This window comes from Stegostoma tigrinum, chromosome 38 (assembly GCF_030684315.1).
Source record: "Stegostoma tigrinum isolate sSteTig4 chromosome 38, sSteTig4.hap1, whole genome shotgun sequence".
NCBI lineage: Eukaryota > Metazoa > Chordata > Chondrichthyes > Orectolobiformes > Stegostomatidae > Stegostoma > Stegostoma tigrinum.
The window spans coordinates 26,819,489-26,837,824 of NC_081391.1; the positions used below are offsets into that span (position 1 = coordinate 26,819,489).

The window sequence follows — 18,336 nt, forward strand, 5'->3', positions numbered from 1 at the left end:
CCCACACACCCCACCATCCCACACACACACACACCACCATCCCACACCCACACACACCCACCATCCCACACCCACACACACCACCATCCCACACCCACACACAGCCCCCTCCCCATCCCACCCCCACACACCCCACCATCCCACACACACACACAGCCCCCTCCCCATCCCACCCCCACACACCCCACCATCCCACACACACACACACCACCATCCCACACCCACACACACCACCATCCCACCCCCACACACCCCACCATCCCACACACACACACACCACCATCCCACACCCACCACCATCCCACACCCACACACACCACCATCCCACACCCACACACAGCCCCCTCCCCACCCCACACCCACACACCCCACCATCCCACACCCACTTCCCCATCCCACACCCACACACCCCACCATCCCACACCCACTTCCCCATCCCACACCCACACACCCCACCATCCCACACCCACACACCTCACCATCCCACACACCACCATCCCACACCCACACACCCACCATCCCACACCCACACACACCACCATCCCACACCCACCTCCCCATCCCACCACCACACACCCCACCATCCCACACCCACACACCCCACCATCCCACACCCACACACAGTCCCCTCCCCATCCCACCGCCACACACCCACCATCCCACACCCACACTCACCCACCATCCCACACCCACACACAGTCCCCTCCCCATCCCACACCCACACACAGTCCCCGCACCATCCCACACCCACACACCCCACCATCCCACACCCACACACAGTCCCCTCCCCATCCCACCGCCACACACCCACCATCCCACACCCACACACACCACCATCCCACACACACCACCATCCCACTCCCACACACACCACCATCCCACACCCACCTCCCCATCCCACCACCACACACACCACCATCCCACACCCACACACACCACCATCCCACACCCACACACAGTCCCCTCCCCATCCCACCGCCACACACCCACCATCCCACACCCACACACACCACCATCCCACACACACCACCATCCCACACACACCACCATCCGACTCCCACACACACCACCATCCCACACCCACACACACCACCATCCCACACACACCACCATCCCACACCCACCTCCCCATCCCACCACCACACACACCACCATCCCACACCCACACACACCACCATCCCACACCCACACACAGTCCCCTCCCCATCCCACCGCCACACACCCACCATCCCACACCCACACACACCACCATCCCACACACACCACCATCCCACACACACCACCATCCGACTCCCACACACACCACCATCCCACACCCACACACACCACCATCCCACACCCACACACACCACCATCCCACACCCACCATCCCACACCCACACACACCACCATCCCACACACACCACCATCCCACACCCACACACACCACCATCCCACACACACCACCATCCCACACCCACACACACCACCATCCCACACACACCACCATCCCACACCCACACACACCACCATCCCACACACACCACCATCCCACACCCACCACCATCCCACACCCACCACCATCCCACACCCACACACACCACCATCCCACACACACCACCATCCCACACCCACACACACCACCATCCCACACACACCACCATCCCACACACACCACCATCCCACACACACCACCATCCCACACACACCACCATCCCACACACACCACCATCCCACACCCACACACACCACCATCCCACACCCACCACCATCCCACACCCACCACCATCCCACACCCACACACACCACCATCCCACACCCACCACCATCCCACACCCACACACACCACCATCCCACACCCACCACCATCCCACACCCACACACACCACCATCCCACACCCACCACCATCCCACACCCACACCCACCACCATCCCACACCCACCACCATCCCACACCCACACCCACCACCATCCCACACCCACACCCACCACCATCCCACACCCACCACCATCCCACACCCACACCCACCACCATCCCACACCCACACCCATCCCACACCCACACACCCACCATCCCACACCCCCACCATCCCACACCCCCACCATCCCACACCCACACACCACCATCCCACACCCACCTCCCCATCCCACCACCACACACCCCACCATCCCACACCCACACACACCACCATCCCACACCCACACACAGTCCCCTCCCCATCCCACCGCCACACACACCACCATCCCACACCCACACACACCACCATCCCACACACACCACCATCCCACACCCACACACACCACCATCCCACACCCACACACACCACCATCCCACACCCACACACACCACCATCCCACACCCACACACACCACCATCCCACACCCACACACACCACCATCCCACACCCACCACCATCCCACACACACCACCATCCCACACACACCACCATCCCACACCCACACACACCACCATCCCACACCCACACACACCACCATCCCACACCCACACACACCACCATCCCACACACACACACACCACCATCCCACACACACACACACCACCATCCCACACACACACACACCACCATCCCACACACACACACACCACCATCCCACACACACACACACCACCATCCCACACACACACACACCACCATCCCACTCCCACACACACCACCATCCCACACACACCACCATCCCACACACACCACCATCCCACACACACCACCATCCCACACACACCACCATCCCACACACACCACCATCCCACACACACCACCATCCCACACACACCACCATCCCACACACACCACCATCCCACACCCACCACCATCCCACACCCACACACACCACCATCCCACACACACCACCATCCCACACACACCACCATCCCACACCCACACACACCACCATCCCACACCCACACACACCACCATCCCACACCCACACACACCACCATCCCACACCCACACACACCACCATCCCACACCCACACACACCACCATCCCACACACACACACACCACCATCCCACACACACACACACCACCATCCCACACACACACACACCACCATCCCACTCCCACACACACCACCATCCCACTCCCACACACACCACCATCCCACACACACCACCATCCCACACACACCACCATCCCACACACACCACCATCCCACACACACCACCATCCCACACCCACACCCACCACCATCCCACACCCACACACACCACCATCCCACACACACCACCATCCCACACACACCACCATCCCACACACACCACCATCCCACACCCACACACACCACCATCCCACACCCACACACACCACCATCCCACACCCACACACACCACCATCCCACACCCACCACCATCCCACACCCACACACACCACCATCCCACACCCACACACACCACCATCCCACACCCACACACACCACCATCCCACACCCACACACACCACCATCCCACACCCACACACACCACCATCCCACACCCACACACACCACCATCCCACACCCACACACACCACCATCCCACACACACCACCATCCCACACACACACACACCACCATCCCACACACACCACCATCCCACACACACACACACCACCATCCCACACACACACACACCACCATCCCACACACACACACACCACCATCCCACACACACACACACCACCATCCCACACACACACACACCACCATCCCACACACACACACACCACCATCCCACACACACACACACCACCATCCCACACACACCACCATCCCACACACACCACCATCCCACACACACCACCATCCCACACACACCACCATCCCACACACACCACCATCCCACACACACCACCATCCCACACACACCACCATCCCACACACACCACCATCCCACACACACCACCATCCCACACACACCACCATCCCACACACACCACCATCCCACACACACCACCATCCCACACACACCACCATCCCACACACACCACCATCCCACACCCACACCCACCACCATCCCACACACACCACCATCCCACACCCACACACACCACCAACCCACACACACCACCATCCCACACCCACCACCATCCCACACCCACACACACCACCATCCCACACCCACACACACCACCATCCCACACCCACACACACCACCATCCCACACCCACACACACCACCATCCCACACCCACACACACCACCATCCCACACACACCACCATCCCACACACACCACCATCCCACACACACCACCATCCCACACACACCACCATCCCACACACACCACCATCCCACACACACCACCATCCCACACACACCACCATCCCACACACACCACCATCCCACACACACCACCATCCCACACACACCACCATCCCACACACACCACCATCCCACACCCACACACAGTCCCCTCCCCATCCCACCGCCACACACCCACCATCCCACACCCACACTCACCCACCATCCCACACCCACACACACCACCACACACCCACACACCCCACCACCCACCACCACCCCCCCACACACCACCACCCCCCCACACACCACCACCCCCCCACACCCACACACACCACCATCCCCCCACACCCACACACACCACCATCCCCCCACACCCACACACACCACCATCCCCCCACACCCACACACACCACCATCCCCACACACCCCATCCCCACACACCACCATCCCCACACACACCGTCCCCCCACACCCACACACACCGTCCCCCCACACCCACACACACCGTCCCACACACACACACACACCATCCCACACACACACACACCATCCCACACACACCATCCCACACACACCATCCCACACACACCATCCCACACCCACACCACCACCCGACACCCACACACACCACCATCCCCCACCCACACACACCATCCCCCCACACCCACACACACCATCCCCCCACACCCACACACACCATCCCCCCACACCCACACACACCATCCCCCCACACCCACACACACCATCCCCTCACACCCACACACACCACCATCCCACACCCACACGCACCACCATCCCACACCCACACACACCACCATCCCACACCCACACACACCACCATCCCACACGCACCACCATCCCACACCCACCATCTCACGCCCACACACAGCCCCCTCCCCATCCCACCACCACACACCACCACCCCGCACCCACCACACACCACCACCCCGCACCCACACACACCACCACCCCGCACCCACACACACCACCACCCCGCACCCACACACACCACCACCCCGCACCCACACACACCACCACCCCGCACCCACACACACCACCACCCCGCACCCACACACACCACCACCCCGCACCCACACACACCACCACCCCGCACCCACACACACCACCACCCCGCACCCACACACACCACCACCCCGCACCCACACACACCACCACCCCGCACCCACACACACCACCACCCCGCACCCACACACACCACCACCCCGCACCCACCACACACCACCACCCCGCACCCACACACACCACCACCCCGCACCCACACACACCACCACCCCGCACCCACACACACCACCACCCCGCACCCACACACACCACCACCCCGCACCCACACACACCACCACCCCGCACCCACACACACCACCACCCCGCACCCACACACACCACCACCCCGCACCCACCATCCCACACCCACACACAGCACCCTCCCCATCCCACCACCACACACCCACCATCCCACACCCACACCCAGCCCCCTCCCCATCCCACACCCACACACCCCACAATCCCACACCCAGCCCCCTCCCCATCCCATACCCACACACCCCACCATCCCACACACGGTCCCCTCCCCATCCCATACCCACACACCCACCATCCCACACCACCTTCCCACACCCACACACCCCACCATCCCACACCCACTCCCACACACAGCCCCCTCCCCATCCCACCGCCACACACCCCACAGCCACACACCCCACCATCCCACACCCACACATCCCACCATCCCACACCCACACACAGTCCCCTCCCCATCCCACACCCACACACAGTCCCCGCACCATCCCACACCCACACACCCCACCATCCCACACCCACACACAGTCCCCTCCCCATCCCACACCCACACACCCCACCATCTCACACCCACACACCCCACCATCCCACACCCACACACACCACCACACACCCACCATCTCACGTCCACACACAGCCCCCTCCCCATCCCACCACCACACACCACCATCCCACACCACCACACCCCACCATCCCACACCACCACACCCCACCATCCCACACCACCACACCCCACCATCCCACACCACCACACCCCACCATCCCACACCACCACACCCCACCATCCCACACCCACACACACCACCATCCCACACCCCGCCCCCTCCCCATCCCACACCCCGCCCCCTCCCCATCCCACACCCCGCCCCCTCCCCATCCCACACCCCGCCCCCTCCCCATCCCACACCCCGCCCCCTCCCCATCCCACACCCACACACCCCACCATCCCACAGCCACACACCCACCATCCCACACCCACACACACCACCATCCCACACCCAGCCCCCTCCCCATCCCACACCCAGCCCCCTCCCCATCCCACACCCACACACAGCCCCCTCCCCATCCCACCACCACACACCCACCATCCCACACCCGCACACCCCACCATCCCACACCCGCACACCCCACCATCCCACACCCAGCCCCCTCCCCATCCCACACACCCCACCATCCCACACCCACATACCCAACTCCCGATCACACACCCAGCCTCCTGCACCATCCCACCCCCAGTCCCTCATCATCCCACCCCAACACCCCCCACCATCCCAACCCAAACCCTCTCATCAACCCACCCACCCCTCACCATCCCACCCCTCACCCCCCTCATCATCATAGCCCCACCCCGACCGCCCCTCACTGAACACCCCACACCATGCCACCCCCAGCCCCCTCACCATTCCAACCCGACACCCCTCACCATTCCCACCCCATCCCCCTCACCATCCTACCCCATCCTACCCCCACCCCCTCAAACCCTCTCACCATCCTAGCACCAACCCCCCATCAACCCACCCCCATCCCCCTCACCATCCCATTGCCAACCCCCTCATCAACCCACCCCAACCCCCAACACCATTCCACCCACCCCCTCACCATCCCACCCCCAAACCCTCATCAACCCACCCTACCCCAAACCCTCATCAACCCAACACCACCCCCAACACCATTCCACCCCGACCCCCCTCACCAACCCACCCCGACCCTGATCCCCCTCACCAACCCATCGTGTGCGGAGCCATTGGAACTCACCCCACGCCCCCCACCCCAACCCCAACCCCACAAATCTTCCCCTTGTTCTCCCTGCGATTCCCGCCCCCCCACAACATCCACCTCTGCCCGGGAAACCCCCAGGATCCCATAGCCCCATCTCGCTATAACCCCGCCACCCCTTATCGCCCATTGTTCCTTTTTCAACTCCCTCCTCTATTCACCCGCCGTTCTCCCCAAATCCTCCATTCATCCTCTCCCAACTCCCGCAATTCCCCCTTCATATTCCCCACTTCTGCCGTACCTGGCCAGGGCGCCGGTGCTCAGGTACAAGGCGGACATGCTGCTTTACCGCTGCTTCCGGCTTTTCGCCGGGGGGGGGCGGGGGAGAATAAACACAAGCGCAGCCTCCCATTGGTCATCGGTTCCCGCGGCAACCAGGTGTCACAAGGAAGATAGAACGCCCCCGTCTGTGACGTAACTGGGATGGCCAGCCTCTTAAAGCGACACCGCTCCCTCCAGGCGGCTTCGTCCAGCTTTAGGCATCATTCGGCCCGGTCTAACACTGAATGGATAAAGATGTGTAGGTTGGGTGGAAGGGCCGTGCTAAATTGTTCATAGTGTCCAGGGATGTGTAGATAACCAAGGGGAAATGCAGGGGTACAGGGAGAGGGAAGTATGGGTGGGTTGCTCTTTGGAGGGTTGGTACTGACTCGATGGACCAAATGACCTGCTTCCACACTGTAGGGATTCAATGATTCTATGAACATTTAAAATAAACGAGTAATGGTAGTGATCCCGAGCTGATCCTAACTTGAAAACACAAAGTGCATTTCTGTTTCAATTTAATTCTACTGGCACTCCTTGAGATTGGATTGAAGATTAATTGCACATTGAATGAGGGTCATTTGGCTCAGGTCGCTGAATGCTGGGCCGACAACAAACAGTGATCCCAACACGGTGGACTTGTTTCCCACATCGCCTGAGTGAAACCTGAAGGATTCTGCCCAGTTCCACCGATTGCCCGGGATGTGGGAAACCTCAAGATAACCCATCTCTGGTTATGCCTCTCTGCAATCAGACAGCTCCCCCAGCACTGACCATCCCACAGTGCAGCACTCCCAGAGCAGTGCCCCCTCCCTCTGCACTGACCCTCCGACAGTGCCCCCTCCCTCTGCACTGATCCTCCGACAGTGATCCCTCCCTCTGCACTGACCGTCCGACAGTGCCCACTCCCACAGCACTGACCCTCTGACAGTGCCCACTCCCTCAGCACTGACCCTCTGACAGTGCGGTGATACCTCAGCACTGACCCTCTGACAGTGCCCACTCCCTCAGCACTGACGCTCCGACACTGCGCGTTCCCTCAAAACTGACCCTCCGACAGTGCCCGCTGCCTCAGCACTGACCCTCCAACAGTGCGGCGCTCCCTCAGCACTGACCCTCCGACAGTGCCCGCTCCCTCAGCACTGACCCTCTGGCAGTGCCCGCTCCCTCAGCACTCAACCTCCGACAGTGCGGCGCTCCCTCAGCACTGAACCTCCGACAGTGCCCACTCCCTCAGCACTGACCCAGAGACAGTGCCCCCTCCCTCTGCACTGATCCTCCGACAGTGCCCCCTCCCTCTGCACTGATCCTCCGACAGTGCCCCCTCCCTCTGCACTGACCCTCCGACAGTGCCCATTCCCACAGCACTGACCCTCTGACAGTGCCCACTCCCTCAGCACTGACAGTCCGACAGTGCGGTGATACCTCAGCACTGACCCTCCGACAGTGCCCGCTCCCTCAGCACTGACCCTCCCACAGTGCCCGCTCCCTCAGCACTGACCCTCTGACAGTGCCCACTCCCTCAGCACTGACCCTCCGACAGTGCGGCGCTCCCTCAGCACTGACCCTCCGACAGTGCGGCAATCCCTCAGCACTGACACTCCAACAGTATGGCACTCCCTCAGCAATGAACATCCGACAGTGCCCACTCCCTCAGCACTGACCCTCTGACAGTGCGCCAGTCCCTCAGCACTGACCCTCCGACAGTGCCCACTGCCTCTGCACTGTCCCTCCGACAGTGCCCACTCCCTCAGCACTGACCCTCCGACAGTGCGGCGCTCCCTCAGCACTGACCCTCCGACAGTGCGGCGCTCCCTCAGCACTGACCCTCCGACAGTGCCCACTCCCTCAGCACTGACCCTCCGACAGCGCCCACTCCCTCAACACTGACCCTCTGACAGTGCGCCAGTCCCTCAGCACTGACCCACTGACAGTGCCCTCTCCCTCTGCACTGACCCTCCGACAGTGCCCACTACCACAGCACTGATCCTCTAACAGTGCCCACTCCCTCAGCACTGACCCTCGGACAGTGCCCAATCCCTCAGCACTGACCCTCGGACAGTGCCCACTCCCTCAGCACTGACCGGCCGACAGTGCCCGCTCCCACAGCACTGACCGTCCGACAGTGCCGGCTCCCTCAGCACAGACCCTCCGACAGTGCGGCACTCCCCCAAAACTGACCCTCCGACAGTGCCCACTCCCTCAGCACTGACCCTCCGACAGCGCGGCGCTCCCCCAGCACTGACCCTCCGACAGTGCCCGCAACCTCAGCACTGACCATCCGACAGTGCCCACTCCCTCAGCGCTGACCCTGCGACAGTGCCCGCTCCCTCAGCGCTGACCCTCTGACACTGCCGACTCCCTCAGCACTGACCCTCCGACAGTGCGGTACTCCCTCAGCACTGACCATCCGACAGTGCCCGCTCCCTCAGCACTGACCCTCCGACAGTGCCCGCTCCCTCTGCACTGACCCTCCGACAGTGCCCGCTCCCTCTGCACTGACCCTCCGACAGTGCCCGCTCCCTCAGCACTGACCCTCCGACAGTGCCCGCTCCCTCTGCACTGACCCTCCGACAGTGCCCACTCCCTCTGCACTGACCCTCCGACAGTGCCCACTCCCTCAGCACTGTTCCTCCGACAGTGCCCCCTCCCTCTGCACTGATCCTCCGACAGTGCCCCCTCCCTCTGCACTGACCCTCTGACAGTGCCCACTCCCTCAGCACCGACCATCCGACAGTGCGGGGATACCTCAGCACTGACCCTCCGACAGTGCCAGCTCACTCAGCACTGGCCCTCCAACAGCGCCCGCTCCCTCGGCACTGACCCTCTGACAGTGCCCACAACCTCGGCACTGATCCTCCGACAGTGTCCACACCCTCAGCACTGACCCTCCGACAGTGCCCGCTCCCTCAGCACTGACCCTCCGACAGTGCGGCACTCCCTCAGCACTGACCCTCCGACAGTGCCCACTCCCTCTGCACTGACCCTCCGTCAGTGCTGCGGTCCCTCAGGACTAACCCTCCGACAGTGCCCACTCCCTCAGCACTGACCCTCCGACAGTGCCCACTCCCTCTGCACTGACCCTCCGACAGTGCCCACTCCCTCTGCACTGACCCTCCGACAGTGCCCACTCCCTCTGCACTGACCCTCTGACAGTGCCCGCTCCCTCTGCACTGACCCTCTGACAGTGCCCGCTCCCTCTGCACTGACCCTCTGACAGTGCCCACTCCCTCAGCACTGACCCTCCGACAGTGCCCACTCCCTCAGCACTGACCCTCTGACAGTGCCCACACCCTCGGCACTGACTCTCCGACAGTGCCCACACCCTCGGCACTGACACTCAGACAGTGCCCACTCCCTCAGCAGTGACCCTCCGACAGTGCGGCACTCCCTCAGCACTGACCCTCCGACAGTGCGGCACTCCCTCAGCACTGACCCTCCGACAGTGCCCACTCCCTCAGCACTGACGCTCCGACAGTGCGGCGCTCCCTCAGCACTGACGCTCCGACAGTGCGGCGCTCCCTCAGCACTGACGCTCCGACAGTGCGGCGCTCCCTCAGCACTGACCCTCCGACAGTGCGGCGGTCCCTCAGCACTGACCCTCCGACAGTGCCCACTCCCTCAGCACTGATCCTCCGTCAGTGCTGCGCTCCCTCAGCACTAACCCTCTGGCAGTGCCCTCTCCCTCAGCACTAACCCTCTGACAGTGCCCACTCCCTCAGCACTGACCCTACGACAGTGCCCGCTCCCTCTTCACTGACCCTCCGACAGTGCCCCCTCCCTCAGCACTGACCATCTGACAGTTCCCACTCCCTCAGCACTGACCCTCCGACAGTGCCCGCTCCCTCAGCACTGACCCTCCGACAGCGCCCACTCCCTCAGCACTGAACATCCGACAGTGCCCGCTCCCTCAGCACTGATCCTCCGACAGAGCCCACTCCCTCAGCACTGACCCTACGACAGTGCTGCGCTCCCTCAGCACTGACCCTCCGTCAGTGCTGCGCTCCCTCAGCACTGACCCTCCGTCAGTGCTGCGCTCCCTCAGCACAGACCCTCCGTCAGTGCCCACTCCCTCAGCACTGACCTTCCGACAGTGCCCTCTCCCTCTGCACTGACCCTCCGACAGTGCCCACTCCCACAACACTGACCCTCTGACAGTGCCCACTCCCCCAGCACTGACCCTCCGACAGTGCGGCGCTCCCCCAGCACTGACCCTCCGACAGTGCGGAGCTTCCTCAGCAGTGACCCTCCGACAGTGCCCACTCCCTCAGCACTGACCCTCCGACAGTGCCCACTCCCTCAGCACTGAACATCCGACAGCGCCCCCTCCCTCTGCACTGATCCTCCGATGGTGCCCCCTCCCGCTGCACTGACCCTCCGACAGTGCCCACTCCCACACCACTGACCCTCTGACAGTGCCCACTCCCTCAGCACTGACCGTCCGACAGTGCGGTGATACCTCAGCACTGACCCTCCGACAGTGCCAGCTCCCTCAGCACTGACCCTCCGACAGTGCCCGCTCCCTCAGCACTGACCCTCCGACAGTGCGGTGCTCCCTCAGCACTGACCCTCCGAAAGTGCCCGCTCCCTCAGCACTGACCCTCTGACAGTGCCCACACCCTCAGCACTGACCCTCCGACAGTGCCCACTCCCTCAGCAGTGACCCTACGACAGTGCTGCGCTCCCTCAGCACTGACCATTCGACAGTGCCCAAAAGCTCAGCACTGACCGTCCGACAGTGCCCACTCCCTCAGCACTGACCCTCCGACAGTGCGGTCATACCTCGGCAGTGACCCTCTGACAGTGCCCACTCCCTCAGCACTGACCGTCCGACAGTGCCCGCTCCCACAGCACTGACCGTCCGACAGTGCCCGCTCCCCCAAAACTGACCCTCCGACAGTGCCCACTCCCTCAGTACTGACCCTCCGACAGCGCGGCGCTCCCCCAGCACTTACCCTCCGACAGCACGGCGCTCCCCCATCACTGACACTCCGACAGTGCGGCGCTCCCGCAGCAGTGACCCTCCGACAGTGCGGCACTCCCTCAGCAATGACCCTCCGACAGTGCGGCGCTCCGTCAGCACTGACCCTCCGACAGCGCCCGCTCCCTCAGCACTGACCCTCCGACAGTGCCCGCTCCCTCAGCACTGACCCTCCGACAGTGCCCGATCCCACAGCACTGACCCTCGACAGTGCGCGCTCCCTCAGCACTGACGCTCCGACAGTGCACGCTCCCTCAGCACTGACCCTCCGACAGTGCCCCACTCCCTCAGCACTGACCCTCCGACAGTGTCCCACTCCCTCAGCACTGACCCTCCGACAGTGCCCATTCCCTCAGCACTGACTCTCCGACAGTGCCCATTCCCTCAGCACTGACCCTCAGACAGAGCCCGCTCTCTCAGCACTGACTCTCCGACAGTGCACACTCCCTCAGCACTGACCCTCCGACAGTGCCCACTCCCTCAGTACTGACCCTCCGACAGCGCGGCGCTCCCCCAGCACTTACCCTCCGACAGCGCGGCGCTCCCCCAGCACTGACCCTCCGAAAGTGCGGCGCTCCCCCAGCACTGACCCTCTGACAGTGCGGCACTCCCTCACTGACCCTCCGACAGTGCGGCGCTCCGTCAGCACTGACCCTCCGACAGTGCGGCGCTCCGTCAGCACTGACCCTCCGACAGTGCCCCCTCCCTTTGCACTGATCCTCCGACAGTGCCCGCTCCCTCAGCACTGACCCTCCGAAGGTGCCCGCTCCCACAGCAGTGACCCTCCGACAGTGCCCACTCCCTCAGCACTTACCCTCCGACAGTGCCCACTCCCTCAGCACTTACCCTCCGACAGTGCCCGCTCCCTCAGCACTGACCCTCCGACAGTGCCCTTTCCCTCAGCACTGACTCTCCGACAGTGCCCACTCCCTCAGCACTGACCCTCCGACAGTGCCCGCTCCCTCAGCACTGACTCTGTGACAGTGCCCATTCCCTCAGCACTGACCCTCCGACAGTGCCCACTCCCTCAGCACTGACTCTCCGACAGTGCCCGCTCCCTCAGCACTGACCCTCTGACAGTGCGGCGCTCCCTCAGCACTGACCCTCCGACAGTGCGCGCTCCCTCAGCACTGACTCTCCGACAGCGCCCGCTCCCTCAGCACTGACCCTCCGACAGCGCCCGCTCCCTCAGCACTGACCCTCCGACAGTGCCCGCTCCCTCAGCACTGACCCTCCGACAGTGCCGGCTCCATCAGCACTGACCCTCCGACAGTGCGCGCTCCCTCAGCACTGACCCTCCGACAGTGCCCCACTCCCTCAGCACTGACCCTCCGACAGTGCCCCACTCCCTCAGCACTGACCCTCCGACAGTGCCCATTCCCTCAGCACTGACTCTCCGACAGTGCCCATTCCCTCAGCACTGACCCTCCGACAGAGCCCGCTCCCTCAGCACTGACTCTCCGACAGTGCGCGCTCCCTCAGCACTGACCCTCCGACAGTGCCCCACTCCCTCAGCACTGACCCTCCGACAGTGCCCCACTCCCTCAGCACTGACCCTCCGACAGCGCGGCGCTCCCCCAGCACTGACCCTCCGACAGTGCGGCGCTCCCCCAGCACTGACCCTCCGACAGTGCGGCGCTCCCCCAGCACTGACCGTCCGACAGTGCCCCCTCCATCTGCACTGATCCTCCGACAGTGACCCCTCCCTCTGCACTGACCCTCCAAAAGTGCCCACTCCCTCAGCACTGACCGTCTGACAGTGCGGTGATACCTCAGCACTGACCCTCTGACAGTGCCCACTCCCTCAGAACTGACCCTCCGACAGTGCACACTCCCTCAGCACTGACCCTCCGACAGTGCGGCGCTCCCTGAGCACTGACCCTCCGACAGTGCTCTCTCCCTCAGCACTGAACATCCGACAGTGCCCGCTCCCTCAGCACTGACCCTTCGACAGTGCCCTGTCCCACAGCACTGACCCTCCGACAGTGCCCTGTCCCTCAGCACTGACCCTCCAACAGTGCCCGCTCCCTCAGCACTGACCCTCCGACAGTGCCCACTCCCTCAGCACTGACCCTCCGACAGTGCCCGCTCCCTCAGCACTGACCCTCCGACAGTGCACCAGTCCCTCAGCACTGACCCTCCGTCAGTGCGGCGCTCCCTCAGCACTGACCCTCCGTCGGTGTGGCGTTCCCTCAGCACTGACCCTCCGACAGTGCCCGCTCCCTCAGCACTGACCCTCCGACAGTGCCCCCTCCATCTGCACTGACCCTCCGACAGTGACCCCTCCCTCTGCACTGACCCTCCAAAAGTGCCCACTCCCTCAGCACTGACCCTCCGACAGTGCGGCACTCCCTGAGCACTGACCCTCCGACAGTGCTCTCTCCCTCAGCACTGACCATCCGACAGTGCCCGCTCCCTCAGCACTGACCCTCCGACAGTGCCCTGTCCCACAGCACTGACCCTCCGACAGTGCCCTGTCCCACAGTACTGACCCTCTGACAGTGCCCACTCACTCAGCACTGACCCTCCGACAGTGCCCACTCACTCAGCACTGACCCTCCGACAGTGCCCACTCCCTCAGCACTGACCGTCCGACAGTGCCCCCTCCCTTTGCACTGATCCTCCGACAGTGCCCACTCCCTCAGCACTGACCCTCCGACAGTGCGGCGCTCCCTCAGTACTGACCCTCCGACAGTGCCCGCTCCCTCAGCACTGACCCTCCGACAGTGCCCGCTCCCTCAGCACTGACCCTCCAACAGTGCCAGCTCCCTCAGCACTGACCCTCCGACAGTGCACCAGTCCCTCAGCACTGACCCTCCGTCGGTGCGGCGCTCCCTCAGCACTGACCCTCCGACAGTGCCCGCTCCCTCAGCACTGACCCTCCAACAGTGCCCTCTCCCTCAGCACTGACTCTCCGACAGTGCACACTCCCTCAGCACTTACCTCCGACAGTGCCCGCTCCCTCAGCACTGACTCTGTGACAGTGCCCGCTCCCTCAAAACTGACCCTCCGACAGTGCCCGCTCCCTCAGCACTGACCCTCCGACAGTGCCCGCTCCCTCAGCACTGACCCTCCGAAAATGCCTGCTCCCTCAGCACTGACCCTCCGAAAGTGCCCACTCCCTCAGCACTGACCCTCCGACAGTGCCCACTCCCTCAGCACTTACCCTCCGACAGTGCCCACTCCCTCAGCACTGACTCTCCGACAGTGCCCGCTCACTCAGCACTGACCCTCCGACAGTGCCCGCTCACTCAGCACTGACCCTCCGACAGTGCTCGCTCCCTCAGCACTGACCCTCCGACAGTGCCCACTCCTTCAGCACTTACCCTCCGACAGTGCCCACTCCCTCAGCACTGACTCTCCAACAGTGCCCGCTCCCTCAGCACTGACCCTCCGACAGTGCCCTTTCCCTCAGCACTGACTCTCCGACATTGCCCGCACCCTCAGCACTGACTCTGTGACAGTGCCCATTCCCTCAGCACTGACCCTCCGACAGTGCCCACTCCCTCAGCACTGACTCTCCGACAGTGCCCGCTCCCTCAGCACTGACCCTCTGACAGTGCGGCGCTCCCTCAGCACTGACCCTCCAACAGTGCGTGCTCCCTCAGCACTGACCCTCCGACAGCGCCCGCTCCCTCAGCACTGACCCTCCGACAGCGCCCGCTCCCTCAGCACTGACCCTCCGACAGCGCCCGCTCCCTCAGCACTGACCCTCCGACAGCGCCCGCTCCCTCAGCACTGACCCTGTGACAGTGCCCATTCCCTCAGCACTGACCCTCCGACAGTGCCCGCTCCCTCAGCACTGACCCTCCGACTGTGCCCGCTCCCACAGCACTGACCCACCGACAGTGCCCGCTCCCTCAGCACTGACCCTCCAACAGTGCCCTCTCCCTCAGCACTGACTCTCCGACAGTGCACACTCCCTCAGCACTTACCTCCGACAGTGCCCGCTCCCTCAGCACTGACTCTGTGACAGTGCCCGCTCCCTGAAAACTGACCCTCCGACAGCGCGGCGCTCCCCCAGCACTGACCCTCCGACAGTGCCCGCAACCTCAGCACTGACCATCCGACAGTGCCCACTCCCTCAGCGCTGACCCTGCGACAGTGCCCGCTCCCTCAGCGCTGACCCTCTGACACTGCCGACTCCCTCAGCACTGACCCTCCGACAGTGCGGTACTCCCTCAGCACTGACCATCCGACAGTGCCCGCTCCCTCAGCACTGACCCTCCGACAGTGCCCGCTCCCTCTGCACTGACCCTCCGACAGTGCCCGCTCCCTCAGCACTGACCCTCCGACAGTGCCCACTCCCTCTGCACTGACCCTCCGACAGTGCCCACTCCCTCAGCACTGTTCCTCCGACAGTGCCCCCTCCCTCTGCACTGATCCTCCGACAGTGCCCCCTCCCTCTGCACTGACCCTCTGACAGTGCCCACTCCCTCAGCACCGACCATCCGACAGTGCGGGGATACCTCAGCACTGACCCTCCGACAGTGCCAGCTCACTCAGCACTGGCCCTCCAACAGCGCCCGCTCCCTCGGCACTGACCCTCTGACAGTGCCCACAACCTCGGCACTGATCCTCCGACAGTGTCCACACCCTCGGCACTGACACTCCGACAGTGCCGACTCCCTCAGCAGTGACCCTCCGACAGTGCGGCACTCCCTCAGCACTGACCCTCCGACAGTGCCCACTCCCTCAGCACTGACCCTCCGTCAGTGCTGCGGTCCCTCAGGACTAACCCTCCGACAGTGCCCACTCCCTCAGCACTGACCCTCCGACAGTGCCCACTCCCTCTGCACTGACCCTCCGACAGTGCCCACTCCCTCTGCACTGACCCTCCGACAGTGCCCGCTCCCTCTGCACTGACCCTCTGACAGTGCCCGCTCCCTCAGCACTGACCCTCTGACAGTGCCCGCTCCCTCTGCACTGACCCTCTGACAGTGCCCGCTCCCTCTGCACTGACCCTCTGACAGTGCCCACTCCCTCAGCAGTGACCCTCCGACAGTGCGGCACTCCCTCAGCACTGACCCTCCGACAGTGCGGCACTCCCTCAGCACTGACCCTCCGACAGTGCGGCACTCCCTCAGCACTGACCCTCCGACAGTGCCCACTCCCTCAGCACTGACGCTCCGACAGTGCGGCGCTCCCTCAGCACTGACGCTCCGACAGTGCGGCGCTCCCTCAGCACTGACCCTCCGACAGTGCGGCGGTCCCTCAGCACTGACCCTCCGACAGTGCCCACTCCCTCAGCACTGATCCTCCGTCAGTGCTGCGCTCCCTCAGCACTAACCCTCTGGCAGTGCCCTCTCCCTCAGCACTAACCCTCTGACAGTGCCCACTCCCTCAGCACTGACCCTCCGACAGTGCCCGCTCCCTCTTCACTGACCCTCCGACAGTGCCCTGTCCCACAGCACTGACCATCTGACAGTTCCCACTCCCTCAGCACTGACCCTCCGACAGTGCTCGCTCCCTCAGCACTGACCCTCCGACAGCGCCCACTCCCTCAGCACTGAACATCCGACAGTGCCCGCTCCCTCTGCACTGACCCTCCGACAGTGCCCCCTCCCTCAGCACTGACCCTCCGACAGTGCCCGCTCCCTCAGCACTGACCCTCCGACAGTGCCCGCTCCCACAGCAATGACCACCCCCGACAGTGCGGTGCTCCCTCAGCACTGACCCTCCGACAGTGCCCACTCCCTCAGCACTGATCCTCCGACAGAGCCCACTCCCTCAGCACTGACCCTACGACAGTGCTGCGCTCCCTCAGCACTGACCCTCCG

The 18,336-nt window shown here is 63.9% G+C and overlaps 1 protein-coding gene across 1 annotated transcript in view; it reads right to left on the reverse strand.

The window, feature by feature from the left end:
- Window positions 1-7,607, reverse strand: part of LOC125447045 (tubby protein-like) — a 60,159-nt gene extending 52,552 nt beyond the window's left edge. Inside the window, exon 1 of the mRNA XM_059640649.1 lies at window positions 7,553-7,607. Within this exon, the coding sequence (XP_059496632.1) occupies window positions 7,553-7,590 (38 nt within the window). The 5' untranslated portion in view covers window positions 7,591-7,607. The remainder of the gene's footprint in view (window positions 1-7,552) is intronic.
- Window positions 7,608-18,336: the final 10,729 nt, after the last annotated feature.